The sequence below is a fragment of the Mustela lutreola genome, chromosome 1, assembly GCF_030435805.1.
Source record: "Mustela lutreola isolate mMusLut2 chromosome 1, mMusLut2.pri, whole genome shotgun sequence".
Classification (NCBI taxonomy): Eukaryota; Metazoa; Chordata; class Mammalia; order Carnivora; family Mustelidae; genus Mustela; species Mustela lutreola.
Window position 1 is genome coordinate 52,637,573 of NC_081290.1, and position 27,880 is coordinate 52,665,452.

The window sequence follows — 27,880 nt, forward strand, 5'->3', positions numbered from 1 at the left end:
CTGGGAGAGGGGGCTGGAAGCTTGGGTGGATGTCAGAATGTTAGGACAAATCAAAATATCTAAAGAAAGCATGCTATTCAATAAAAGCCTCTGTTCTCTCAGGAAAGATTTTACATTCCTCAGAACCTGTAAAACTATGACAATATTCTGTTATACCCCCAAGGCTTTGCCATAGGGCCAAAACAAAGAATTGTTGTTTTTAATAAGCTGAATGATTTTTGAGCCAGGGAGTGATGGGATTAAAACAGAAGCAAAACAAAACAAAAAACAAAAACAGTGCTTTATAAAAACAAATTTGCCTGCAACGATAAACATAACAAATGAGAATACAGACTGGAGATCAAAATTCAATCCGTACACTACTGTAATAGTTCAGAAGTAGCAAAGTGTGCCGGTTCAGGGTTGGGGAAGCAAGAAAACTAAGGATATGTTCTATCTCAAGGAAAACATAGCAGCTATGGGAAGATCACACCAAGTCTTATTTTATACATATGTGAACTGGATTCCCTATCGCTCAGATAGTCTTGTGTTTTGTTTGTTTTATTTTGTTTTGGAAAGTGTTTATGATTATATGTTGTATAAATTCACTTTCACATAACAGAATAATGTCATTGAAGAAAAATGCTAAGACACCCTGCAGACAGAGCAAAACGAAAAGTTGGAGACGTTGTTAGCAAACTTGACTGTAGTTGTGGGGATTATCACAATTCAGGCTGCCTCCTGAGCGACTGCAAACCAGGCAGGTTACAGGACCATGGACAGTTCCCATGGTACAGCTAGCTTCTCCAGAGCACCCACACTATCTGCAGACAAGATTCTGGATGTTTAAGAGGATCTGTATTCATTGAAATGAAACTTAAGTTTTGTACTAACTATCCAAATGACGAGCCATCTCTACAGGTTTGTTCAGAAGATACTATATCTCACTTAAGACCTGTGGCATTTAATCTAACACGAAAGATAGCAGGCCCCTTCAGTGAGAAACCAGCCTCCTCTTCAAAGTCTCCTCAGCCTCAGGTTTACTGAAAACACTCTAAGAAAGAGCTGGAAGGACTAAAAGATATAATTTAAATTTGGTATCAGTAAATTTTATTAATATGATAATATACTAAGTATATAAGTCTGGTAAGAAATATAAGGAACTAAACAGGAAAGCTAGCTCATTATAGCAGATAATTTGCAATTACAACAATTCATAAGACAAAGCTAAAAGGAGTCTTTCATTTGCATGGTAAAATACAAATTACACTCTTCCAATTGTTACATATTGATTTTATAATATGTAAGCAACACTTGTTCCCTTACTGGTACGCAGTATCTTGTGGGATACTAATTTCCCTAGTATTTAAAACCAGGGGAATGTAAAAAATAAAGTAAAATACAGAAGTCTTTCTGTGTCTCTAGTCTAGGATGGAGTATTTTCCTTCTATGGGTTTTAATGGCTTCATCAATAGAATATATTGAAGACAGAGTTCCAAAAAAATGAAATTTCTAAATAATATAAATAGCTATATGATAACATATAGATTAACTCTGTCTTTCCTGTTTGCCAAATCTTACTGCCAATAATCATTGCAACCCAAATTGAATTATTTGTTTCCTAAAAGTCATGGCTATACATATTTATTTCCAAATAATATGATGACTTGCTCAAAGAAAACAAAATTAAATCACCTTACAACCTGACCCTTGTCTATAAATTAATGCATGTTAAAAAAAGGAAAAATAAAATAAGATGAAAACAGACGGGGGTGCAAACCATAGGAGACTCTTAACTCTAGGAAACAAACAGTGTTGCTGGAGGGCAGGTGAGTGGGGGGGTAGGGTAATTGGGTAATGGGCATTAAGGAGGGCACTTGATGTAATGAGCACTGCATGTAATATGCAACTGATCAATCACTAAATTCTACCCTGAAACTGACAACACACTATATGTTAACTAAATTGAATTTAAATATTTTTTAAAAGATAAATACAAATATTTTCCCTAACCTGTTTTTTACTGAGAGGTGGTTTTCCTGCAAAAGGTGGGTACAACTCATATAGCGTTAAGGGAATTCAGATAATGCAAGCAAATGGAAAAGACATGTCTTTATTTATAAAGACAATAAACATTACAGTTTGACTGGAACACAGAGTACACTTTGAGCGTGTACTGCAAAATGAAAGAAGAAAAAAGCAGGTTTGATTTACCTTACAAGTATATCCAAAATGATGCATGTTGTAATTTAACTATTTTAAGTGTTTATGTTGTGCTCACTAAAGAAACGAAAAATATGTTAACGTTTACTCTTGTGATATGAAGAGCAACTAGCAATCTATTGCAATTTTAAGCTCATATATCTGTACAGTTTTCTTGCTTAAATCTGGGAATAATTATAACTAGGAATGTTTTGTCATAAAAACAAGAGACTTGGAAAATCTTTAATCTGTTAAGAGGCATGCTTAGAGAATAAGTTCATGAGTCCCAGCAATAAAGCAAGGCTTAATTTAAATATTCTTCTAAATTATTCAATTAAATGGAAATACCTCATAGATACTTGCAAACAAAGTAGTTTAAATAATATAACATGTTTTAATTCAAAATCTGATCAGGAGGCAGCAAGGCTTTACCTCATCAGTATTTCAATAAATTAAACACATATAGAAGGCTTATTTTTGTGAGGCTTCACTTGGTAATAATATGGTTTTGCTACTTTAATTCATACTTGAGTGGGGAATTTAAAAACATGTAAATACTATGGAAAAGTGCTGCCAGTGACTATTATAAACACTATAATTTAGTTGGTATTTTAACATGATCTTGTTATTCTCAGATATTACAACCTAAAATGTCAGGAAAAAGAAAGTGGTTTAAGTTGTGGCTGGAGAAAATTAGGTAACAAAATAAAATATACAGAGTTTTCTTCCAGTTAAGAAATTAATAGCAATAAGCAAAAAGTTATGGGAATTCCTCCCCGGAGATATTTAAGAGCAAGATAAAATGTTCATCTGCCTAGAATAGTTTTAGTGTGTCTTGCCTGGAGGAAGAGGAATAAAATCTGCTAATTTGCAAAATATTCACAGCATCAGTTTCTTATTGTTAAGATACTGCCTTGGGCATACTTAGTGAATCCACAAGATTAGAATAAGTGCTTCCAGTGAAAATCTTCTGATAACTGGAATTTGCTATGAATAAGGCCTGAATGTGGTAAATCCAATAAACCTGTTACAGTGCATCAGACTGAACATTTAGACAGCTCTATACAAAATATCGTCATATCGTCGTAATGCAGCTAAAGAACATATTTCTTCTGTCTAGACTTTTTTCTCTTTTATTCTCTGAATGAGTTGGAACAGTAGCCATCCACCATGCAGGATTATCCAAACTGTAATTGCAACAGTGGAATGGTAAGTAGAACAGAGTATACTATACCTCTCCTTCCCACACTGAATTTATGGAGTTTTATTGAGTTGTTACTTGATGACTGATGGTTACTTTTAATAATAATATGAATTAAAATTTACCCTCAATTCTAACATATTTTAGCAGGCATCTTCTTAACTTTTAATGATAAAACTTATCTTCATACAAAGCCCCATGAAACTATTTTTTTCTTGGAACAATGTAGTTTGAACAATGTTTCAGTTATAGAAACATGCATTTTAACTGTAAAATTCTATAGAATTGTAGCTATGATCCTAATTAATTAAATAAACCTAGAAATGCATTGTGGTATTTCAATGCTGCTCTAAGGTATTTGACATTGTTATGTGTAAGGCAGCGAGAACAGTGGAGATTGATTCTAACTTTGCATTGATTCTTTAATAGATTCTAACTTCTTCAATCTACCCTTCTCTGCTGTAACTCACCAACACATAACATGAATCAAGATCCTGGAAGATTCCTTTATATTTTCTTTCAGGAACTCTTTCCTATGTTTCCCTGATGACCTCAAGCCATAATTTTTATTTTTCTTTCCTCAGAACTTATAGCACATAATATCTTGTTTATAAATCAGGGTCTGATGAAAATTTAGTACTTTCTGCTATATTTTCTTTTTCCACTTATTAGCCCCATGTCCAACTGACTTATACTAGACACGGATAAGTATCACATTCTTCATAGTAAACTGGCTCGGATCTTACTTTTCTTTTTATCTCTAAACTTCTAAAATCATAGTCTTTAAGGATAAATGAAGAGGATATATGAAGGAATTCCATCATGACTGGTATCTCATTCCCAAATGTATCCTTAAATATGGAAGATGGGTTACTTATAAACTTGGATTCCCTGAATATCTTTACTAAGAAGATTAAAAGCCACCTGTTTTAAGGATTTGGAGATTGCAAGTGGCATTCCCAGAGAATGGTCAACTATAGCCATGACTATCCTTTTAAGTGACGTACAGGCAACTTGAGTAGGTGTTGTGCTGGGATCTTCATATAGTTCTGATGAGACATAGTATACAAAGGTAGTTTTAACACCTTCCATCTCAGAATCTACCAGAAGACCTCCTCAAACCCTAGCAAGAGAAGATAAAATAAGAAAGCAAATAAAATCCCCTTACATGCAAACATTCATGAAAACCTAGGGTCAGAACTTTATTGGCTCTACACATTTAAATCTAGAAGTCTATATTTTTCTGCATTCACCTGTACATTTAGAAAGTATGGATTTAACGCAAAAATCATCTACATTGAGGAGAAGATGCAGAGGCTGAACCTTATAGCTTTATAAGCAGTCATCCTCTTTGACGACAGAAAACATCTGTCTCACTCTTCCTACTGGAAAAATAATGTATCCCACCATGGAGAATGTCGAATATAAGTTAATTCTTGAAAAGTGCCTGCGCTGTTTATCACTAGCTAAGAAATATTGAATTCCTGGTAGTTAATCTCAGCTGGGAGAGGCTTTTTCCCCCTACATTCCAAACTAATGTGAAAGCTAAGGACAACACTTTATGTCCTAGCATTTGCAGTCAATCAAAACCAATAATTTACAAAGGCACGTGCAGTATTTTAGAATTTATAAAGATACATATTGACAAAATTAGGATTGTCCCTGAAATCTTAAATCCAATATGTATCTTCAAAGAAATAGGCACTTGCAGAAACAAACAAACAAACAAACAAACAATAAACCACTCTACACAAGACACTAGATGTATAAAGGGAAAATTCAGAAACACGGTTCCCTTTACTTCATGGGTTTTTTTTTTCTTTTGAAAGAGGGCTATACACATATTCTTCCATAAAGATACACGGAGAAAATATGTAAGAAAAATAGTCACACAAAGGGAAAGACATAATTTTCTCTCACTCTCACACTTTTGGCATATAATGAAAAACAGTGATTTTGAAGTGGTAAAAAAAAAAAAAAAGAAAGAAAGAAAGAGAGCTAGCCACAGCTCCAGGCTCCAGGCATCTGTAACAAGAAAATATTATCTACTCTTTCTAGAAAAAAATAGTTTATATTCTGCATTTCCAGTAAACACAGATAACAACAGAAAAGGGAGTTATTGATGTACGCCGACAGTAAAAGTGGAGAAAATGCATTGTAAATACCTTTTAATCAACTCATTTCTTGAGATTTCATAAGATTAACCACAAAGTTTGAAGAATGAATTTGATAACAGCTTCAGATGCAAGACATCTTTTACATGGGAATTTCCCCAAATAGCTTGTAAAAACAATTTAAGACTTACTGTTACAAGCTCTCCTAACCAAGCATAAAGACAAATAGGCCTTTGACTTTTCTTTTGACACATTATTTAATATAAATTTAACATTAAAAATAGGTAACTATAAGACGACAGTATATATTAGAAAAGAATACTTACAGATTTTTAATGTCAACTGCCCCACGGAAAGCCTTCCTTGGAATTGCCTGAATTTGGTTTTCACTGAGATCACTAAAAATGACAAAAAAAGAAAAAGGTCAAGTTATAAAATATCATTTAAAAATTATTTTATCATGGTATTTCACAACACTAAAACACCTCTTTAGAAAGCTGAAAAAAAAATATTCTACCAGGATCATAATTAAATCCATATTATTAGATGCAATTTCTAATACAAAAGTTATATTTATAATGTAGCTTAAAAGGCTGAACTAAATGGCTTCTTGAAGTACTTTTCCAAATCTTTAATTTCATAATAAATTATAAAATATGATTCTCTTAAATTTGAGTTGATTCGACTCTGTTATAAACTATTTCTTTAAAAACCAAAAAAAAAAAAAAAATCCCCAAAAAAGAAAGAAAAAAAAATAAAAACAAAAAAGAAAAAACAAAACCAAAACCCCAACCAAAAAAAAAAAAAAGAGAGAGAGAGAGAGAGAAAGTAAATTGTCCCTAACTCAGTTTCAAGGGGTTCTTAAGTTTTAGTACTTGATATTTCTCCAACATCACTGGCATAACTTACAAAGTATATAGGAAAGAAGTCCATTTAAACATCCTAGAGAGGAGCGGCCAAAAACTGATAAAACCTGGGCAGCGTGATTGAGTTTTCACAGCGCTTTAAGTCATTTTGAAAATGGAACATGGCTGTACCAGGCCAACAATAAAACTAACCGTTCTTGCATGAAATATTAACAGCAGGTTGATTTAAAACCTTCTTTAAATAATTCTATTAAAACCATAAACACAGACTGTCTATATTTGCATTTTAATTTAATTGAGAAATACATTTTAATCAAGGGGGAAAAAGAGCACTCTTTCAGTTGGAATGAGAAGTTTGTAAAAATCACTCATCTCATAAAATGGATCGTTATTTTTCCCTCAGAGTTCAGATGCAATTCAATGAGCTCAAATAGTATTAGCCTTAACAAGTAGGATATAACTATACATGCAGGAAATGTAACTGAAAACAGAAAAATGCTCATCTAATTTTAAGTCACACTACCACACCACAGAAAGTTGAAATACCAGATAAATTACTACAGTCACAATGATGGTGCTAAAATTATTTTTAAAATTCTAAGATAGCTGATGCTAGTTAGGAAAGATGAAACTACTAACCACAGTACATAGATGATGAAAACAGAACCACTTTCCAATTATGCAGAGGCGTAGGGGATGGATTCATCCACATCCTCTCTCCTAACACTTCTTATGACCAGAGCTTGCCGTTCACATAGCTGTGGCCACGCAATAGAGATAATTGGCAGATTCGGAGATTTAGAGTGTGGTCCTGACCTCATTAGCACCAAGTTTTAAACAACTGAGATTTGCATTCGTACTTCAATATCTGCACTGTCTAAATAAAAAATGTTCGCCAAGCAATTTGTAAAGAAATATACGTTCTTATATTTAAGGAGTAAAGGTCTTTAGGGGGGGAAAAGAAAGCAAACACATACTTTATTTCAAACAGTAAAATTACAATATATGCTTATGTAGGAGTTAAAACAATCGTCCATTTCCTAAGTGCTGTAGCTCCGTTCCTGCTTTCAGTAGTTTCAGTATATCCCTAAGAGTAATAAAACTCCATTTCCTTAAAAATTGCTTATTTCTCCAGCTTGTCATTGATTCAGACTGACTTCCTTCCCTTCATTACATCAGGTTAAGAATGTTTAACAGTGTATATTTAACAGCCTTGATGCTGGAAAAGTGTTGAAAGGAGGCTACCGAGCAGGAAGAAAGTAGAGAAAAACACTGGAAAAAAGAAAAATCAGAATGTAATAAGAAACAAAGAGGAAAAAAAAAACACTGAACCCAGGCAAATCTGAATCTTCAATGCTCCATGAAAACTAACAGTGGTGGTGTTACTGCTGTGTCTCTGTCAGTTCAATGTTTTCTCATCACTTGTGTTTCTCTGTTTCTCCTAAGATGAAGACTGCCTTGGAGGGTCTAGGTGAATAAGAATGGCAGTTGTTTTCTTTAGATCCTGCCAGCTTTCCAGGCTCTGCAGTCTTCCCATCCAGCCGGCTGGGGCCATCTCATTTGCTACCTACAGTCTCAGCTCTGCTCAGTCTCCAGGCACAGTTTTTCCTAGGATCCTGTTTTCAATGTGGAGATGGTGAGTGGGAGGAAAGTCAGAGGGATATGAAGTGGTTCACAGTGATTATCACTGAGGAAAGTGAAACGTACAGTCAGATGACCATTCCTTCTAAAACAGATTTTAGTAGAAGCTTCTGAATCCCAAAGGCAGAATTCTGGGATGTGGAAGGGTTTTATAATGCTAACACTTACCAACCTTTTATTTTTATGAAAGAATGAGAAACTGTTAACTGTCAATCTCAGGGCCTTTTTGCTCCCCTAGGTCAAGGTTTATGTGTGGCTGCCCCACAACTAGACTGCTTCCCAGACTAGTTTATAGGGTCTCTGCCTTTGTGTCCTGTCCACTAGGGCAGGCAGTTTCAGTTCGGGATCGCAGGACCCTCCAGTTAAGAGGACCATGTTCATCAAGAAAGGAGAAAACAACAACACACTTTTAGCACCTATGGTATGCAATAATTTTTTAGAAGTAATAAATAAAATTATCAAATATGATCTGTATTTCCTTTAATCCTCATAACCACTCTTCCAAGTGGATAACATTATTCTGGTTTTATAGGAAAGGAAATTAAGCTTCAGGAAGGTAAGGTATTATTGCTAAACAATGAGACAAATTATTTAAGTAAATATATAAAAAAGGAAATACAAATAAATACTGAGTCAGGATTTGAGGAATTCTAAAGATGATACAGGGGTGACTTAATCAATCTCAATATGTCCTTCCTGTGCCCCAGAACTTAAAAGGTTTTTCCATAAGTTATATTAGCCTCTGGTTTACGTCCTTTGCCATATAATGGACTGGACTGTTGGAACAATGACTCATATTTCCTATATATAATCAGGGGGAGGTTACCAGTTATTTCAATCCAACATATATTCATTTAAGATCTACTACATGCAAGGTATTGACTGATGTTGCACGATTACTGGGCTGGGGTAAGGCCCATTTCCTGGCTTCAGGAATTTTCAAATCCAGTAAAGAAGATAAGCAAGTAGCCAAATAGAAGGCTGGTTGAGAGACTTAAATGATCGTGAATCTACAAAAGCAAGACAGTACACTAAGAAAAAAGGTACCGCGGATGTGTCCAGATGTAAGGTGCATGAGCAGAGGACAGCACTTCTATTGAAATAAATGGCACAAGTGAAATATGGAGTGGGAAAAACAAAACTTTTCATGAGAGTAGCCTTTAGTCTCATTTGCTTAGAAGGTAAAACACCCAATAAATAATTAAAATCTTAAAAAAAAAAAGAAAAAAAAAAGAAGGTACAACACCCACAGTGGAGTAATAGGGGAGGAGGTCAGAGGATAAATCAAAGGTGTGATGGGTAGATTTTTTGGTACTACTTGAGAAGTGCATTCTTATTTCAGCACACGATGGCAGGAAGGGAAGGGTGGTAGGTAGGAGCAGGGCAAAGGCTGTACCTTAGGTAAGTTAAACTGGCAATGGGATTTAGGATGAATATGTGACGTCAAAAACTTGAGTCTGGAAGATCCGACACAAGGCATTTATGATAGCTGGGGAAAGGGTGGTGAGAACCGTAAGCATTGTAACAACCAATAATGTATCACTTGCTTACCATAGGCTGGTTAACAGTTGCACCATCTCCCACTCTATAGATAGAAAAGGCGGAGAAGATTAAGAGTGGTATCAAGGGTTCATGAAAAACCAAAACTCAGAAGTGGATTGTATGTGGATATGGATTCATCAAGGGAGAGAAAGGAGACAGAAATCCTTTGAACTTAGATTAAAGGTCATGTTAATTAAACCAGGGAATCAGAAGAGCCATTTGCAGTGTCCATAATGAGTTTGGTTTTGGAAGTTTTTTGATTCGGTTAGAAAGATGTGATATATATATATCACAAATTTGGTGACAACAAAGTATATGGTTAGTAAGAGATGTGCAGTAACTGAGAAAGGTAGTTTAGAAGATCAAAAAAGTAAGTCACTGGACGTTAGATGGATTCAGGCCACTTTCAAGACAGAATAGGATTTTTTTTTTTTTTTTGAACCTTGGTGAAAATGACAGAGCTCAGTAATTCTCAGCCTTCAGTATTGGAGAAGGCATGGCAGACAGCGGTTGGCTGGAATCCAGGGAGAAAGCCAGCATGTCAAAGGATTTAAGAGCACAGATTGCAGACCTAGACTATCTGAGATAGACTATCTGCCATTGATTAACCACATGCCCTTGGAAGAAATGCTTATCCTTCTGAGCCTCAGTTTCTTCACTAGCATATGGAATAATGATAATGTTACTGCATAGGACTATAAGGTGAATTCAATGAGTTCATACTTTTAAAAATAATTTTTAAAAGATTTTATTTCTTTATCAGAGAGAGGTCATGAGTGGGGGGGAGTGGCAGATGGAGAAGCAGGTTGCTCAACACAGGGCTCCATCCCAGGACCCTGGAATCATGACCTGAGCTGAAGGCAGAGACTTAACCGACTGAGCCACGTAGGCAACCCAAGTTCATACTTTTAAAATGCTCAAAAAAAAAAAAATCCTCAAAATGTACCTGCATATAGTAAGAACCACAGAGCTGTTGGGTTATATACGTGTTACAACTGTTTTACTCAGAGCCTGTTATGTGCCCCTGAGTGTACTACTTCGTTCCTTGAAGAGCACTGCAGGTGATGTGAGACATTACTGATGGGAGTGTACTGTTCTGCGAACTGTGTGGAATGAGAAAAATGAGTCAGAATTACTGAGTTAGCAGGATGGAGCTGCCAAGGGAAGAGTTTGTAATTATATCACTAGGCAGTAGAGTGTAAAAATGTGTTTCAGAGTAGGAAAATGGCTTGATTGGAGTTGACTTTTAGGAAGATTAATCTGGAAATTGAATGTTGGAGTAGGCAGGGACAATGGGCAGAGAATTGGTATTGGACAGTGTTGGTGGAGAGAGAGAGTGGGTCTCCAGTTAACTAGAAAATTCTTTTTGGTGAATATTAAGTAACAAACTTTTGAGTTTGACTCAGGTTCAGATATCAGGTCCTCAGTGAAATTTAAGACTATTTTAATCTCGGGGAAAGCTTGCAACCACTCAAATTTTCTGAATAAGGAAATAACAAGATACAAAAGTGCAAAAGGTGAGGAAGACAAGGGCAGAAACTGGAGAAATGGGACTGAAGACAAGGAGACTAGTTTAGTTTTGTGGTATTCTGAACGCAGGTAAATGGAAATATATTCTGTGCTCATAAATTAGAAGAATTAATATTGTTAAAATGGCTTTAAAAATAATGTTAAAATGTCTTTAAACCCAAAGGAATCTACAGAGTCAATGTAATCCTTATCAAAATTCTAATGCCATTTTTCAAGAAACAGAACAAACCATCCTAAAATTTGTAGTGAACCACAAAAGACTCTGAATAGCTAAAGCAATCTTGAAAATAAGGACAAAACTGGAGGTATCACACTCCCTGAATTCAAATGATATTCCAAACCTACAGTAATCAGAACAATATGGCTGTGGCATAGAAACAGACACATATACTGATAGAACAGAAGAATCCAGAAATAAACGTATACACACATGTCCAATTAATCTATAACAAGGGAGCCAACATTATGCAAAAGGGAAGGATGGTCTCTTTAATGAATGACTTTGTAAAGTAGACAGCCGCATATAAAAGAACGAAGTCAAACCCCATATTAGACCATACACAAAAATTAATTCAAAAGGGATTAAAGATGAATATAAGATCTGAAGCCATAAAACCCCAAGTAGAAAATATAGGAGGTAAGCTTTTGACATCTGTTCTAGCAGTGATATTTTTTCAATTCAACACCAAAAGAAAAGGCAAAGAAAAGCAAAGATGAGTAAGTGGTACTATTTTAAACTGAAGAACTTCTGCACAGCAAAGGAAACTATCAAAAAAAAAAAAATTCAAGGCAATATATAGAATGGAAGGAAATAATTGTAAATCATAACCCCTGATAAGGGGTTTATATCCAAAATATATGAATGATACATTCAACACAACAGCAAAAAGAAAAAGGAAAAAAATCTCTTAGTCATGTAACATATCACATTGACGGTTTTGTGAATATTAAACTATCCTCACATCCCAGGAATAAATCCCACTTGATCATGGTGTACGATATTTTAAGTATACTGTTGGATTCGGTTTGCTAACATTCTTTTTGCATCTATATTGAATGGACTTTTTTTTTTCTCTAAAGAAAACATACAAATGGCCAACAAGTACATGAAAAAAATCCTCAACATAAGTGTATACATCAAATGCAAATATAAAACCCACAATGAGATATCCCCTCACACCTTTAAGAATGGCAGCCATCCAAAAGATAAGAGATAACGTTTTAGTGAGGATGTAGAGAAAAGAGAATCCTTGCGCACTGTTGGTGGCAGTATAAATTGGTGTGGCCACTATGGTAAACAGTGTGGAGGATCTTCCCCAAATTAAAAATACAATCACTGTATGATCCAGCAATTCCACTTGTGGGTATTATCTAAAGGAAAGGAAATCACTATCTCAAAGCAGTATCTCCACTCCCAAGATTATTGCAGGATTACTTACAATAGCCAAGACATGAAAACAATCTAAATTTCTTTGATGATTAAATGGATAAAGAAAATGAGGATAGAGAAATGAACACAATTGAAAAGCTACAATGGAATATTACTCAGCCATGAAAAGAAGGGAATTCTGCCATATGACAACGTGGTTAACTCTGAGGGCATTATGCTAAGCAAAATAGCTTAGAGAAAAACAAATACTGTATTGTTGTATGATCTCACTTATATGTGGAATCTAAAACCCCCCAGAACTCATACGTCCAGAGAGCAGACTGGTTGTAGACGGATGAGACGTGGGAATGGGGAAAGTGGGTGAATATGGTCAAAAGGTCCAAACTTCCAGGTTTTGATTAATAAATTCTGGGTATATAATGACTATAGTTAATGATATTATATTGTATGTTTGAAAGTTGCTAGGAAAGTAGATCTTAAAATTTCTCATCCCAAGAAAAGTTCTTTTAGCTGTGTGATGTGATGGGTATTAAGTAAACTTATTGTGGCAGTCATTTTGCAATAAATACATATATCAAATCACCATCTTGTAAATCTTAATATAAGGCTGTATGTCAGCTATACCTCAATAAAACTGGTGAAAGCGCAACCCTCCAAATAGGTTATTACAAGTGCTAAGTTGAATACTGAAAATATTGAACATGTTGAATTTGAAAGCTGGTTTATTCAACTTTCCAAGATCACAAGGAAGTGAAAAGAGCAGGAAAGTCTGTCTGATTCTGAAGTTAATCTCAGTAACAAAGATATGAATGAAGGTGAACATAAGTGGTTCCAATGGAAAAGGTTCTACATTCTTGGTATTTGCACAATTGGAAATGTTCAGGACCCCCAGATCCAGGCCTGAGAAGTGGCTCTCCTGGTCATCAGCCAGGAAACCTTGGAGTTTTCCATTTTAGATCCTCTCCCTTCTGTTATATCCAACGCATTCCCTAAATGACTTCAATAGTGTCTTCAATCAAGTCCCCGTCTGCTGTTCTCCACTGCTACCGCCACTGCTAGGACATTCATCAATGTTCTGGACATGAATGAGATTCCCCCTGAATTTATCATTTTTCCAAACCTCTCAGCTTTTGCATAATCTTTTTTTTTTTTTTTTTTGTCTTAAGCACACAGCTCTTATCACCAACAGATGGAGAGTTAAGAATCGTTCGAGACCCAAAGCAAATGGCACCTCTTTCAACATAGATTTTCTCCAATTTCCCAGCTGAGCTTAGTGCCAAGATCTCTGAAACCTATTAGCTATGCGATCCTGTGTGCAAGGCACTTAGCTTCTTTCTCCATTTGCTCCTCTGTAAAATGAGTTAAATATCTCTTAAAGCCAATCTGCCTGGTCCAAATGACAATACTGTTATTAATACAAATTACCTTTTAAATAATTAAAATGTCATTTAATTATTGCATAACTATAAACTAGAACTATTTATTATCGGCGAGTCAGTCATTCCCTCTTCTGTGCTCTTTAGGTGACTTGCACACAGCTTTGTTATAAAATTCAAAAGTTTCAGTTGAATTTTTTTTTCTTAGATAACTGTCATCTGCTAGACAATCTGATAAATGAAGGCAGGGATTTTCATTCATTTTGTTTCTACAGAATTCCTGGCAGAGGACAGGCATTCAGTAAGCAAAGGTTTGTGTAAAGGAGGTAGGGACGGGAAAAGAAGTTCTGAAGAAAAAAAAAAACTTAACAAAACATGGCAACTTGCTGGATGGATACTGATAAGAAAGAGAACTACCTATGTACAAGCCTGTGGGGGCAGCTCTGATGAGCAGCAAAATCTAATACTATAGACTCAATGAGAGGAAATGAGGAAATAACTGGACTTCTGAGAGGACTTTTAGATATACTGGTATTACAGCGGCGCAAGAGGGGTGAATTCACTTCAGCGTTCCACAAAACAATGGGCATATGAGATGAGAGCCCAATGAAGGGATCAGAGAAGGATATACACACTAATGAGTGCTTGTGCCATGGTGAGTGAACCATGCAATGCATATTTGAATCTCTTCTCTGATGCTATGCATCGACAAATTTGAGATTTGCACATTATTGTCCCCAAGAAGCAATGTTTAGTGTACTCAAGATTTCACTCTTTGCAAGTGGGAAAGTCAGCCCAGTTCTTCTACCCTCCCTTCTGTTCTCTCATTCATGCCTTCAAAAGTATTCACTGACAGCATAAAATCTGATATAATCACTGCTCTGTGGTTCTCTGTTGTTCTTTTACAGTATTTTTTATGAGATTTATTTATTTCAGAGAGAGAGAGAGAGAGCGCACACACAGGAGCATGGGTGGGAGGGGCGGAGGGAGAGGGAGAGAATATCAAGCCGACTCTGCGCTGAGCACAGAGCTGAATGCTGGGCTCAATCTCATTACCTTGAGATCATGACCTGAACAGAAACCAAGAGTCGGAACTTAACAGACTCTGCCACCCAGGGGCCCATAGGGTATGTTTAACCACCAAGCTGACTGCTGCTTTTTAATAAGCAGGGATGTCTCTTCTACATATTCCCCTTCCTCTCCAGGTCTTAATATGACACCATAAAATAGATTTGTTTATCATTGTTTGCCAAGATGCAAGAACAGTCTTTTTTAGTTGTTCCTCCACTAAAAATTGTTCTGTTACCGAGAAGCTGCAATTACTTCCAGTACTCAGTAACCAAAGTTTTATTGGACATAATGCTAATAACAGAGATCTACTTTTCTTCTGATCTCTAATATATTTGATAACAGTGCTTTCTTGTTCTTAATAAAAAGTGTCAATAGAAGGTTATTTATACAACTTATTGGCAATTTTAAATCTCCATAGAAATTTAAGTGTGAAGACTGTACACTTCAGAATTGAAAAGCTTACAGTTATTGAGCAGTTACTAACTGCCAGACAATACACTTTGGTTTATTTAATTTTTTTTTTTTTTTCCTGTAATCACATCAGGATATACTCTTCACTTCTCATTTGGAGACGGGGAACAAAGGTTTCCATGGGTTAGGCAATTCGCCTGTGGTCATACAGCTGGTATGCTACTGGAGTTATTTGAACTTGGCTCTGTTGTTCTCCAAATCTCATATTGCTTCACCTCTACTCTCTTGCCTCATACAGAGGAGGCTTCTGCATATGTTTGCCTCTCTGGCATTATGGGTCCATTACCCTGGAGCTGTGGCTTCAGTATGGTTTGAGGATCACCCACAAGAACCCTCTGAAGAGGTTGTTAAAGACCAGACCTCTGAGCTCCACTCTAGAAATACTAGACAGACTCACTAGGGAAGATGCCCAATAACCTCTGTTTTTAACAAGTCTCCTAGGTATCTGTTATGCCCGTTGTCTTTGAACCCCATGTTAGTAACCTACCGGACCAACCCTAATAAATAGTATCTTCCCACTTTTGCTTGGTTTTGAAACATGTTCATTTATGTGCAACCAGTGGGAATGCCAACAGAAAAATTAAGAAAAAGGAAAAGCACCACTAAAACAAAGAATATATATATAGTTCTTTAACAAAGAAGAAAGTTGGATAAGAGAGGCCATTTTTTTCAGTTGTTGTAAAATATATGTTGTAAAATCTCACAAGTAGGATACTAATCCTTTTTTAAAAATATAAATTTAAGGATTTTTATTTATTTGACAGCGATCACAAGCAGGCAGAGAGAGAGACGGAAGCAGGCTCCCCACTGAGCAAAAAGCCCGATGCGGGTTTTGATCCCAGGACCCTGGGATCATGACCTGAGCTGAAGGCAGAGGCTTTAATCCACTGAGCCTCCCAGGTGCTCCCCAGGATACTAATATTGAAAAAAAAAAATAACGAATTCAATACATAAGTAACTTTTACCTTTTCTATTTCTTCTCTTCAAAATAGTATCCATAATAGTGTTCCCTATTAACATTAAACTTTCCAAGTGGTATTTAAGCCACCGTTTGGATTACCCCTGAACACTCCTACTAAGTGAATTCAAGGAGGGTATACCTAATGGGGTAGATCCATCAGCTAATTGCAGGTTCTAAAAGTAGATAGCAGCAAGAACAACAACAAAAACCTCCCTTGTATCTTTTATGAGAAGGATCATTGAGCTACTAACCCATGTTTTAAGAAAACCTATGTTTTTTTGCCACATTGAAGCACACAGGTAAAACCACAATGGTCTGAAAACACTTCCAGATGCCTAACATGGCCTCCTGGAGGGTGGCTTACTGGGGCTGACCTGGAATCAGGTTTGGATAAAAATCCTTAGTGCCACTCCCTAAAACAATGTGACCTGACCATGTGGTCTTATTCAAGTTACTGAGAGCTCTTAAATCATACTTTATTTTTCCTAACTATGGAAAAACCACCAAGCATTACTGTGTCGGGGGTTATTGTGGGGATTGAACAATCTGTTGTAGTCTATGTGAAGGTATGAAGTCCTTTGCCCGCAAAGGTGCTTGCGGGTTTTTTTCCTGTAGTCCCATTAGCTCAATTCAGTTCACTTCAGAAATTGTTAAAAGCAGAGTGTGCTGAGCACATGGCCAGTCCTCAGAAATAAAAGATAAGAAGACACAACTTCTCTCAAGAAGCAGGCAGGTAAGGTAATCATCACACCACTGAACTGACAAAGCAGCAGTAGGAAAATATACAAAGCTCCAAAATAGCAGAGGAGGAAATACTCCATTTTGTCAGTACTTGGACTGTTGTGATGGTAGATTACAGTAAAAAGCAAATAAACAAACAAACAAACAACAACAAAAGACTTTTGTTATGGCATTTCTTATGTTTAGATATGGATTCATGGAATATATATGCAGACACAATCTAATATACATTTTTTTTTCTATCAAGCCTTTGTACATGTATTTCCCTCTCTCTGGAATATTTACATGTGTTTGTTCACTGTGTTAATATACTCATCCCTCTGAGGCAGAATTTAAATATTTTCTCTTCTAAAAATGTTCTCTGAAATATCCTAATACTGAAGTAGACTCTTTTTTTTTTTTTTCCTGCTTATGTAACATGTTATACTTAACTGATATTCTGGATTATAATTATGACCTTACTTGTTGACACATCCCAGGAGAGCTGGAAGTTCTTGGAGAACAGATACTGAATAATTCATCTTTGTAAACCCAATGCCTAATACAGTGTCAGGCTGTGGTCAGTAGCATAAGTAAAAACATACAAAAAGTAAAACTAGTATTTTACTTGTTGACATTTAAGTTCTCAAGGAAATTACTTATTTAACAGGTACCTGATGCCTTAGAATATATTTTATGAAAATATCATCTTCTACAGTGGTTAAATTAAGACTACAATGTACTACTTATGCTTTGGCTCCCAAAGATATGGTAAAATATTGTATGGTAAAATATATTGTTTTTGGTGATCCAAGTATCTTTACTGAGATCAAGAAGATAAAGATACTAGCGAAGTTAGAATGACTGTGTTAATATAAATAGCACATATTTTAAATGGAAAACGGTCATTGAAAGGCTTCATTCAGTCTAAACTATAGTCTTAGTCTCAACTGATGAGCCTAAAAACCCTTTAATTCTCTCAATACTGGGTGCTGGTATATGTGTGAGTTTCATACTTTAATCAATAAAACAGGGGTGCCAACTAAGACACAATCATTTCCTGAACATAACTCCATGCTTTTGCTTTACAACTTACACTCTTCCTTTGCTGAGATGCGTTAAAAATGCTCTTCCATTTTTTCATAAAAATGACTGCAAATATAGTAAGAAAGACCAGGCATGCATACACAAATAATAATGACATACAGGTGAAAATTAAATGATGAGGTATAACAAAAGTGACTTGGTGTATTTGAAATTCTTTTCAAAAGGAAGACCTTGAGCTGGGTCTCAGGAAATGTGATGGAGACTATTTGGCAAGAAGAAATGGCAAGTTATTTCTAATGAAAAGACCACTATGCAAAGACAGTATACACAGACATATTGAGGGTGACATCAGTGGGATATCAGTGGAAAGAATTTTACTGCATTTAATAAATAATTAAAAGGAAAGAAAGAGAGGGTGTTGGGATTCCAGGACCTTCAAATAAGATGACTTTGAAGCTTTCAGCTAATCTTTTTTTTTTTTTTTAAGATTTTATTTATTTATTTGACAGACAGAGATCACAAGTAGGCAGAGAAGCAAGCACAGAGGAGGAAGCAGGCTCCCTGCTGAGCAGAGAGCCCGAAGCAGGGCTCGATCCCAGGACCCTGGGACCATGACCGGAGCCAAAGGCCAAGGCTTTAACCCACTGAGCCACCCAGGTGCCCTGCTTTCAGCTAATCTTATTCGCAGTTAAGAAACAAGATGAGCAAGGAATGAAACAAAATGAAATAAAGGCTTCAGAAATCTGTGCAAGAACAACTAAAGCACAGTATCTAACTACTTCAGAACAGCAAGCTTGGGGGCACCTGGGTGGCACAGTCACTTGAGTGTCTGATGCTTAGTTTCAGGTCAGGTCATGATCTCATGGGTTATGAGATCAAGCCCTGGGCTGAGCCCCAAACTGAGCCCTGTGTAAGTCTCAAGCTCAGCTAGGAGTTGGTCTGAGATTCTCTCACTCTGCCCCTCCCTCCACTCTTTCTCATAAATAAATAAATTTTAAAAAAATTAAAAGACCAGCAAATTTTGTTGCTTTCTCTTCCTCTTGGTGTTCTTAAATATACGTTTGTCAACAAAAAGTCAGTGTGGATGTTTTTCTTGATTCTGACTTTATAAAATCTTGGGATCTATAAAGATAGTCAAATATCAGGACTTCCTTTTAAAATTTACAATTATCAACTGAAAAGTGATTCTTGATAATAAAAAAAAGTCAATGGAAGACAAGCTACAGTTGAAAAAACACCTACAAATCAAGAATTTATAAGTAAAATTGGCAATATCAAATCTCAACAAATTATGATCCTCCCCAAAAGGAAAAATTTTGCAACATACTGTAGCAGATTCAATTGAAGAATAAATTACCTATCAAAAGGTCTACTCATGGATGTGAGGGCGATCTGGCTGCGACATCTGTCACCCCATTGATCGCCAGGGTTGATTCGGCTGATCTGGCTGGCTAGGCGGGTGTCCCCTTCCTCCCTACCGCTCCATGTGCGTCCCTCCCGAAGCTGCGCGCTCGGTCTAAGAGGACGACCTCCCCGATAGAGGAGAGGACCGTTCTTCGGTCAAGGGTATACGAGTAGCTGCGCTCCCCTGCTAGAACCTCCAAACAAGCTCTCAAAAGGTCTACTCATTCAGTGGTTTTTAGATTATTTATGGATTTGTGTAATAATCATCACAATCTAAAATTTAGAACATTTTTATTACTCTAAAAGAGACATTTGTTTGAAAGATTTTATTTTTAAGTAATCTCTACACCCAACATGAGACTTGAACTTACACCCAAGATCAAGATTTGCTCGATCTCCTGAGCCATCCAGGTGCCTCAAAACCCTTTATGAAAAAGCAATCATTCCCTTTTCCTTTCCCATGTTGTAGCATGAACCTGAATGTCATTTTCTTATTATCACATAATATTACATTGTAAGGATATACAACTTCTTGCTTATCTACCCCTCAGTTGATAAATACAATAGGCTTTCTAAGGCAATTTAAAAATCAATATAATAATTACCTTTGCTGGGGACTACTATATTTAGTATATACTATTTTGGTCCTTTCTTCATGACACTTTCTTACTTGGATTAGTATTTCTTAATATAACAGGGGCCCAACTATTGGGTTACGGCCATCAGGGAGTAGCTATTGCTTTAGATCATCTTAAACCCTTTCAGATACCAGACTTCAAAACTTGTTTGTTTTGGTTCAACTCTCTACATTGGATATAGTGTTCTTCCCCTAATTTTATCTCTATATTCCCACAACTGCTTTACAATACATGATATTCTTTGGATATTTCTCACAGAATTTGTAAACACTATGGAAGCAACTCTTGATTTGTTTTGAACTTGGGATAAACCTGTTTTCAAAAATGAGAGGAGATGTATTTTCCCATCACTACTTTCTTTCTACATGTGTATATCTATGTTGACTGATCTAAATGAATATTAAATAATATACAGTATATATAATAAATATATATATTTTTCTAAATGTATGTGCATGTATGATAATGACAGAAAGACAGACAGAGAGAGAAAAAAAAAACAGATGGAGAGACAGAGACAGAGAGGAAAAAGTCCCCCATATGCAAACTTGGGAATATAGAGAGATATATCTTAGTTATGTAGATACCTTACTTTATCTCACTAGCTGTAATTTAGGTAGGAAAATTGTTAAATATTATGATCTAAGAAAGTTTTTTCAGACTTAAATAAACCCCAGTGATCTTCATTTTAAAACAATCCTACATTATAACCCCTAATGATAATTTTAGACTCTCTGGAGTAGTCTCTAGAAAAAAAAAAATTAAAAAAGGAGGTAAAATGAAAATCATTGTCAAACATGCTTATCCTAACAACTCCTTATAAATCTTCATTTAATCCTTCTAGTAAAAAATAAAGACAACTTACAAGAGTGTGCTTTTTAAAATCAGCATGCCCTTGCTTCTTACTCTGTTCTAAAGATTTTGAAAAGCTAGAATGTAATCTAATGGTGCTGAAATACTGCATCAGCTTTTAACAAAAAAGCCAATACTGCCATACTGCTATTTTATTACTCACGACGTATGGTTTCCAGTTGAGTATCCCATTAACCTCAGAGTGCAATGATATCATTTTAATTATATAAATTGAAACAGCAATGTATAATACCTATATCATGTAAAAATGGATTCGCTTTATGTGAAAGTGTCTAAACTATCTTTCGCTATGAAGCAATAAATTTGCTTTTGATGGCAAACCTGACTGTAAATTTAATTACTGGTAATTTTATTTTCCTCCACGGTTTAACCTCTCTTAGAGTCTGACCAGGAGTATCATAAATCTATACTTCCATGGACTACTTTGGAAACTACTGAGTAATGATAAATGAGTATTTGCCGAGATTTTAACTTAGAGAAGCAAATAAATATAAACGTGGGTGGGAAATGACTGTGCCAACCTGTAGAAGTCATCACAGCTTAAATCCCTAATTTGTTAAAAAGTATAGTTCACTTAATGAAACTCTCTTTGTTATAATATATAATCAAATAATACATTTAATGGAAGAGAATTATTTTCATGTGTCTGAAGATCCAAATAGCTGTGTGAGGGTAAGGGAAAAAAAAAAAGTCTCACAGGGGAGAGAGATGTTTGCACTAGCTCAAGAGAAAGGCTAGTTTATATGTAGTACAGTCTCGTGCTATATAGTCAAAGAACCATCTGGTATTGTTAGACTATCTCAAGGTCACCCCTCAAGAACTCATACAAAATTGGGGAGATGGTGGGGGGTGTTCCCCATCCATGTTTTCTTTCCTTCCTAAGAATTACCTTCAAGGTAGCTAGTTCTACAGGAAGTAGAAAGGAAGCATGGCTGTGAAGGATGGAAGTTGGTAGGACATTTCAACATTAATTAAATGTGTCACGTAGCGGGTGAGAACAATGTCACATCTCCCTGTGAACAGACAGAAGAGCACAGTGCGTGTTTGAGAGCCATACTACTCGAATCAGGCCATCTAGACCCGCATCTAACTGGCTTTGTTACTTGGGCAAGCTGTTCTACCTCTCTAACACTTCATCCACTTTATCGAAAGATGGGGACAATAAAACCACCTACCGACCTAAGGTTGTTGCTTGGAAAAGCTGAAATGAAGCTTGTGCGAGGCTGAGTGGAGTGCTCAGCACAAAGCAAGTGCCTGATAAATGCTAGATCTGATGTAGCCCTGTGCAACTCTCCAGGCTTCTTTCTGTTCCCGCCACTTCATTGTGAACTTTGAGGGCTTGATCTCGGCCATAACAATCTGAGAGTTTTATCCTGGATGAGCCATTTATTAGCTCTATGACCTTGTGTCAGGCTTTTAAAAAATGTTTTTAACTCTTCTAAACTTCAATTTCCTAATCTTCAAATTAAAACTAAATATTTAGAACACATTTCATAGCACTGTTGAGAAGATTATATGAAATAATTAACATAGGACCTCACACATACTAATAATATTCAGTAAGTTTCCATATTACCATTTCAATCTGGACATGCATACCACCAAAGGGTTTCACAAGATGTACTACAATTTAAGTAAACTCTGAACATGCCGACTATATCTATACCAAAGTTCAATTTTGGATAAAACAGAAAAGTCTTTTTTATAGTTAAACACAGGATCTGGGAATTATATTGCTGTCACTATCAAAAAATACTTAAAACAATCCCAGTAAGCACTGAGCTATTTTAAGATACATTTTAAATTCAGGAAATTTAAATTCATCATACACTGTTTCTGAATTACAAAGAAGGATAAGAGGTTCATAACCCATATCCGAGTATGTCATAATGCTCTGAATGCAAAAAGCCATTTTATAACTTTTGAAGGGCAATCTTAAGCTAATGTCTCCACTTAATGTACAAACCACCCTTGATTATGCAGCCAGCAGACATTTTAAGGAGATCCAAAGCCCCATTTCCATCATGATTTCCAAAGTCCATCTAAAAGAGAATTAGCCATGGATATAAGATGTGAAAAGCAACTTCCGGTTCTAAATTCAGTGAGCTACCCTGGGTGGGGTTTCACAGCTGGAGGGAGTGGGGGTCGCACCACCATCAGAAAGTCCTTGACCACCAGCAGCAGACTAGGTGCTTCTCACTGCCACCATCTTGAAGGGACCAAAAGGAAACTGCCACAGTGCAGACAGAATTGAATAAGATATGGAAAAGCAAAGAAATGACTGAGAACTGTGTGGAAATATGAGGAAATATGAAGGAGAGAGGAAAGAAGATGGGCAGGAGAAAAGAGGTGACAGAGAGGGGACAGAATTCAGAGTTGAGAAGAGGAAACCGTGACAGAAGGTACAGGACCAAAAACCAAACCAAACCAAACAAAACAAAACAAAACAAAAAACCCAAACAAACAAACAAACAAACAAACAAAAAACACCAGCAAGACAACACCAACTGTACTGCAAAAAGAATCAGAGCTCAACAATTTCAACTGTCCAACCTGGGTCCTTTAGATACTTAGTGGGAATGTGTTTCTACTCTGAGATTCTGTCCCATGACTTTATACACATCACATATTTAGTATTCACAACAAAGCAGATATGGTTATATCTAACCTACACGAGGTTTAATTTCTTTAAAAATTAAAGAAACTGATGGGACATTTAGCAGGTCCTGGGGACACAGAAGGGAACAGAATAAAGTCCCCGCCCTCAGGAAGCTAAACCCAAAGTGCTCTAGTTGGCACTGTCCTGGGTTTGAAAAGATGTTATGAGTTTGCAATGAAAGAAAGTACAAATATATCTAATATGCATCCTTACCCCATCATCCCCATCTGTCTACTCTGGAAAGAGAGTTTTCTTTATCTTGTGACAGGGATTTTGCAATTAGAACATCTCATCAATTCTATTTTGACCATGTCAGACTATACACTTTCAGTGAGACATAATTTCCTTGAAAATTTCTAATGCAACTCAAATACATTTTTGGGGTTGTTGCTGCCAGCTGTCGGTGGGTAGTTTCGCCCACCATACTTCACTGAATCTCTTTTAATAACGTCTGTCACAGAATTTCAGTTTAACTTGATGAAGAACTGCTCTCCAGCACCACTGACCCTTTCATTTGCTTAAAGCTCTATTTAGATGCCAGAATATACCCAAACACGATTTTGCTGTGTAAGTCAGTCTGTTGGCCACCAAATCAATTCTGCCCAACAACTGTTCCAAAAAGGCACTTAAATCAATTTGCTATGAAAGTACTGCATAAAATGATATATGCATAAACTATGCTTAGTTATCATACATAAAAAATTAACCCCAGCAGATTCAGGGTTCGCAATGGAGTACAGTTCTTAGCCTCTGTGTGGGTTTGTGAGAAATACTCATTGGTCAAGTAATTGCAACACATACCTGCCTATTATATGTGTATTAGTAGGAAATTAACCAACAAAGTATGAATGGTTTTCTTTTTCCGAGATCTTGGAAAATTTTACCCATCTTAACAAAAGTCAATAACCAGTTATGAGTCCCAACTCATGTTTATTTTTTGAGCAGTAGGATTTTTTAGCTACATTAGCAGAGAGCACAGGGACCATCTGCAGAGGCAGCAGTGACCTAGATTTTTTTTTTTAAAGTCGGTGGATAGGGGTGCCTGGGTGACTTCAGTTGATTGGGCTTCTGACTTCAGCTCAGATCATGATCTCAGGGTCCTGGGATCAAGCTTTAAATCCAGCTCCCTGCTCAGCAGGGAGTCTGCTTCTCTCTTTCTCTCACTTTCTCCCTCTCTCTCTGCCCCTCCGCAGCTTATGCTCTCTCTTTCCCTCAAATAAATAAATAAAATATTTTTTTAAAAAGTCAGTGGATTAATTTCAAAGAAATCATAATCTTAACAAGGAGGAGGTTATATGGGGTTTTTATTGATCTACCTAGTCCCATAGAAAGCAGGACTGATTGACAGCTACTGACAGTGGATGGAACTTCAGGAATGCTGGACACTTGACCAGTGAGAGAGGAGCAAGGCCAAATCTGTGAGGACACCAGTGACCTACATGCTCAGGAAGACCTGCAAAATCATCTAACATTGAAGAAAATAAAATCCTTTTCTAGAGGTTTAAAAAACATGTACATTTATAGACAAACCCACAAACCTGAATATTTTGAAGTTCTTATTCTTTTGCCTTGGCTGAATTTGACTTTTTTTACTGCTGTTGTTAAAAGAGACTATTCTGAGACAAATATTGGGGTCTCTCTTTTTATTTTCATTTTATTGTTCAAGTTAACCATTCCACAGATATGAATTTGGATGCTGTAATTGACAACATTGTGTTGCCAAATGCACAGCATGACATTCATTGTGTTATAAGAAGTAGTTATACTTCCAAATCAAATGTCAGATTTATACTATGGCTTTTCCAGATACACGTAATTAGCACATACCTTGCTGTAATTCTGCATAATGCCTTGACTCAGCAGAAAGATTTGCTGAAATTGGAAGAGAATTTTAAAAATCCTATTTGTATTATTTGTAAAATTAATAAAAATTAGCAAACCTAGCTGGATCAAAGCTTTCCTTCCTTAGAAATATGGGCAGAAGTTTTTTGGTAAAGCAGATCTTTGAAAATAGGACATGATCTCCTATCCATTGGAGTGACTTACATGGTCTCTGACAGTAGGTAAGGAGATTACGATAACACAAAATTAGTGTCTGTCCAGGTCCCTTTTGATTCAGTGAGTATCGTTTGTTCTTTCTGATATTAGAGTGGTGTATTCTGAGAAATTCTGGTAGAATTAAATGAAAATAGAACTATAAGTATCTAAAATGAGGCTTAAAATCTAAAAATTCAATAGAGAATTTACTTGTGATTACTGTTTTTAATATCCCATTCAATGAAATGTAGTCCAACACCATAGGGCAAAAACATGGGCATAGGCATAATGGGATTTCATATTCGTTCTTGTAGCATCACTAGAGAGGGGAAGCAATATCACTTTCATTTTATGTATGGAGAGACTGAAGAGGCATGATTCTCTAATGGTCTCCTAGAGATAAAAGAAATGTCATCAACATATATTGACGATTCAGTTGCCCAACTGTATTTTGATCAAGTTCAGACATTATCAAAGGTATTTTGCCTCTATCCAGGAAACTGATGTTGATGACTGAAAAAAAAAAAGGGCCACAGGTTCTCAATTATTGACTATATTCTTGGCAGGCCTGACATTTCAAATCATGTTTTCAGGAATTTAAATAAAAAAAAAAAAAAAAGGCACTGAGCCGTCAATCCTAAAATAAATCATAGTAGTGGGTTCCAGACTGTATTTTAATTTGTTTAGTAACAGTTATAAATAAAATCGCTTCCATAGCTTTATTTTAAAACTTAAATGCTCTAGCTCTCATACCTCTTGCATTTCCTTATAATCTTCCTAGTTTCTAATTATCAGTTATTTTTAATTCCTTAATAATCTAGTTAAGAAGGGCATTATTGTTATTCCATATTCTTCTTTTTAACCAAATCAAAACAAAAAAATGCTTACTTTCTGTAAGCTGGAAATAATGCAACAAAATGAAATTTATACATTGTCTATCCTTTTCAAATAATCTCATTGACTGAAAATATTCAGTAATTCCCCAGAGACAAAGTTTCCCAATAACTGTTTCCAAAAGCCCTCGCTTGCAGTTCTTTCTGTTCCTGGGCATACAGACTATCCCCATTTTCACAGTTACCATAATAACAGTTGAAAGCAAATGAAGTAATTTTCAAGAAAAGCACTGAAACTTCACAACTCAATACACAAGTCAAAAGTGAAAGCCCTTCTAACAATGGTTGAAATATGTTTTCTACCAGTTACTCTCAAAGGTAAAGTAATTCTTAAAAATCATAGTCTGGGATGTTTAAACAACTATGGCCATTGGGTCATATAAAAGTACAAACTTTTAAATACATAAACAGGATATATAGTACTGTTAGAGTAGTGCAGTATTAGCACATTGATAAAATGAATATTTCTGAAAGATTAGGAAATAGGTAGATTTCTTAAGTCTTTCAGAAAGACAGTGGATAGCAGGTTAAATCTACTGACACAGATTGTTCCATGTGCTTCCTGGGCTCCAAATATTACTGTGTGGGTTCAGGCTTGGTAAAATCCCAGCTTATGAGATTTCCATTTCTTTTTGACCAGTGATTTCTCATTCTTCAGACTTGTTCTTCTTATCTTCTCACTGGGGAAGAGCTGTAAATCCCTCTAATACTACTTCTCATTCCCTTCTTTCTCCTCAAATATCTTGTGAGTAAAGCGACTGAGAACTCCAGTGATTTTCACTGTAGTACTATTGCAAAGTAATTGTTCTCTTTTTTTTTTTTCTTTTTTGCTTTATTTAGCAGGTGCTAAATAAAGAAAGAGACTTGAGAGAGAGAGAGGAGGAAGACAGACTCTGCAAGGTTTTGCTATTTTCCTAAAAAGTTGTTTCTTTCAGTCTAGCCATGCTGTGGCAAATAAAGATGCTCATTCCTCCTTTTCAGTCCTCTCTCCTGCAGAAAGGAAAGAGGACTTGCCTCTGGGCTTCCACAAGCAATTTGTAACCCATTTCTTTCCATGAAACACAGGCTACAGCACCCTCCTATGAGAATTTCTTAGTGATAAACTCCATTTTCTTCTCCCCAAATCAAAAAAGTATGTTGGGATTCAAATGAGAGCAATGTTAAAATAAGAACAACCTTCAGCAGATTTTAAAAATGTAATCTTTTGAAATACGACCACTTTGACTCTTGTAACTCTCAATTTACTGGCGACACATTTCATAAGG

At 36.0% G+C, this 27,880-nt stretch overlaps 1 protein-coding gene across 2 annotated transcripts in view; it reads right to left on the minus strand.

The window, feature by feature from the left end:
• SLIT2 (slit guidance ligand 2) overlaps positions 1 to 27,880 on the minus strand; it is a 358,593-nt gene that overhangs the window by 135,543 nt on the left and 195,170 nt on the right. For both annotated transcript variants that reach the window (XM_059164789.1, XM_059164780.1), the window contains exon 5: positions 5,823 to 5,894. In XM_059164789.1, coding sequence (XP_059020772.1) covers positions 5,823 to 5,894 — 72 coding nt within the window. The remainder of the gene's footprint in view (positions 1 to 5,822; positions 5,895 to 27,880) is intronic.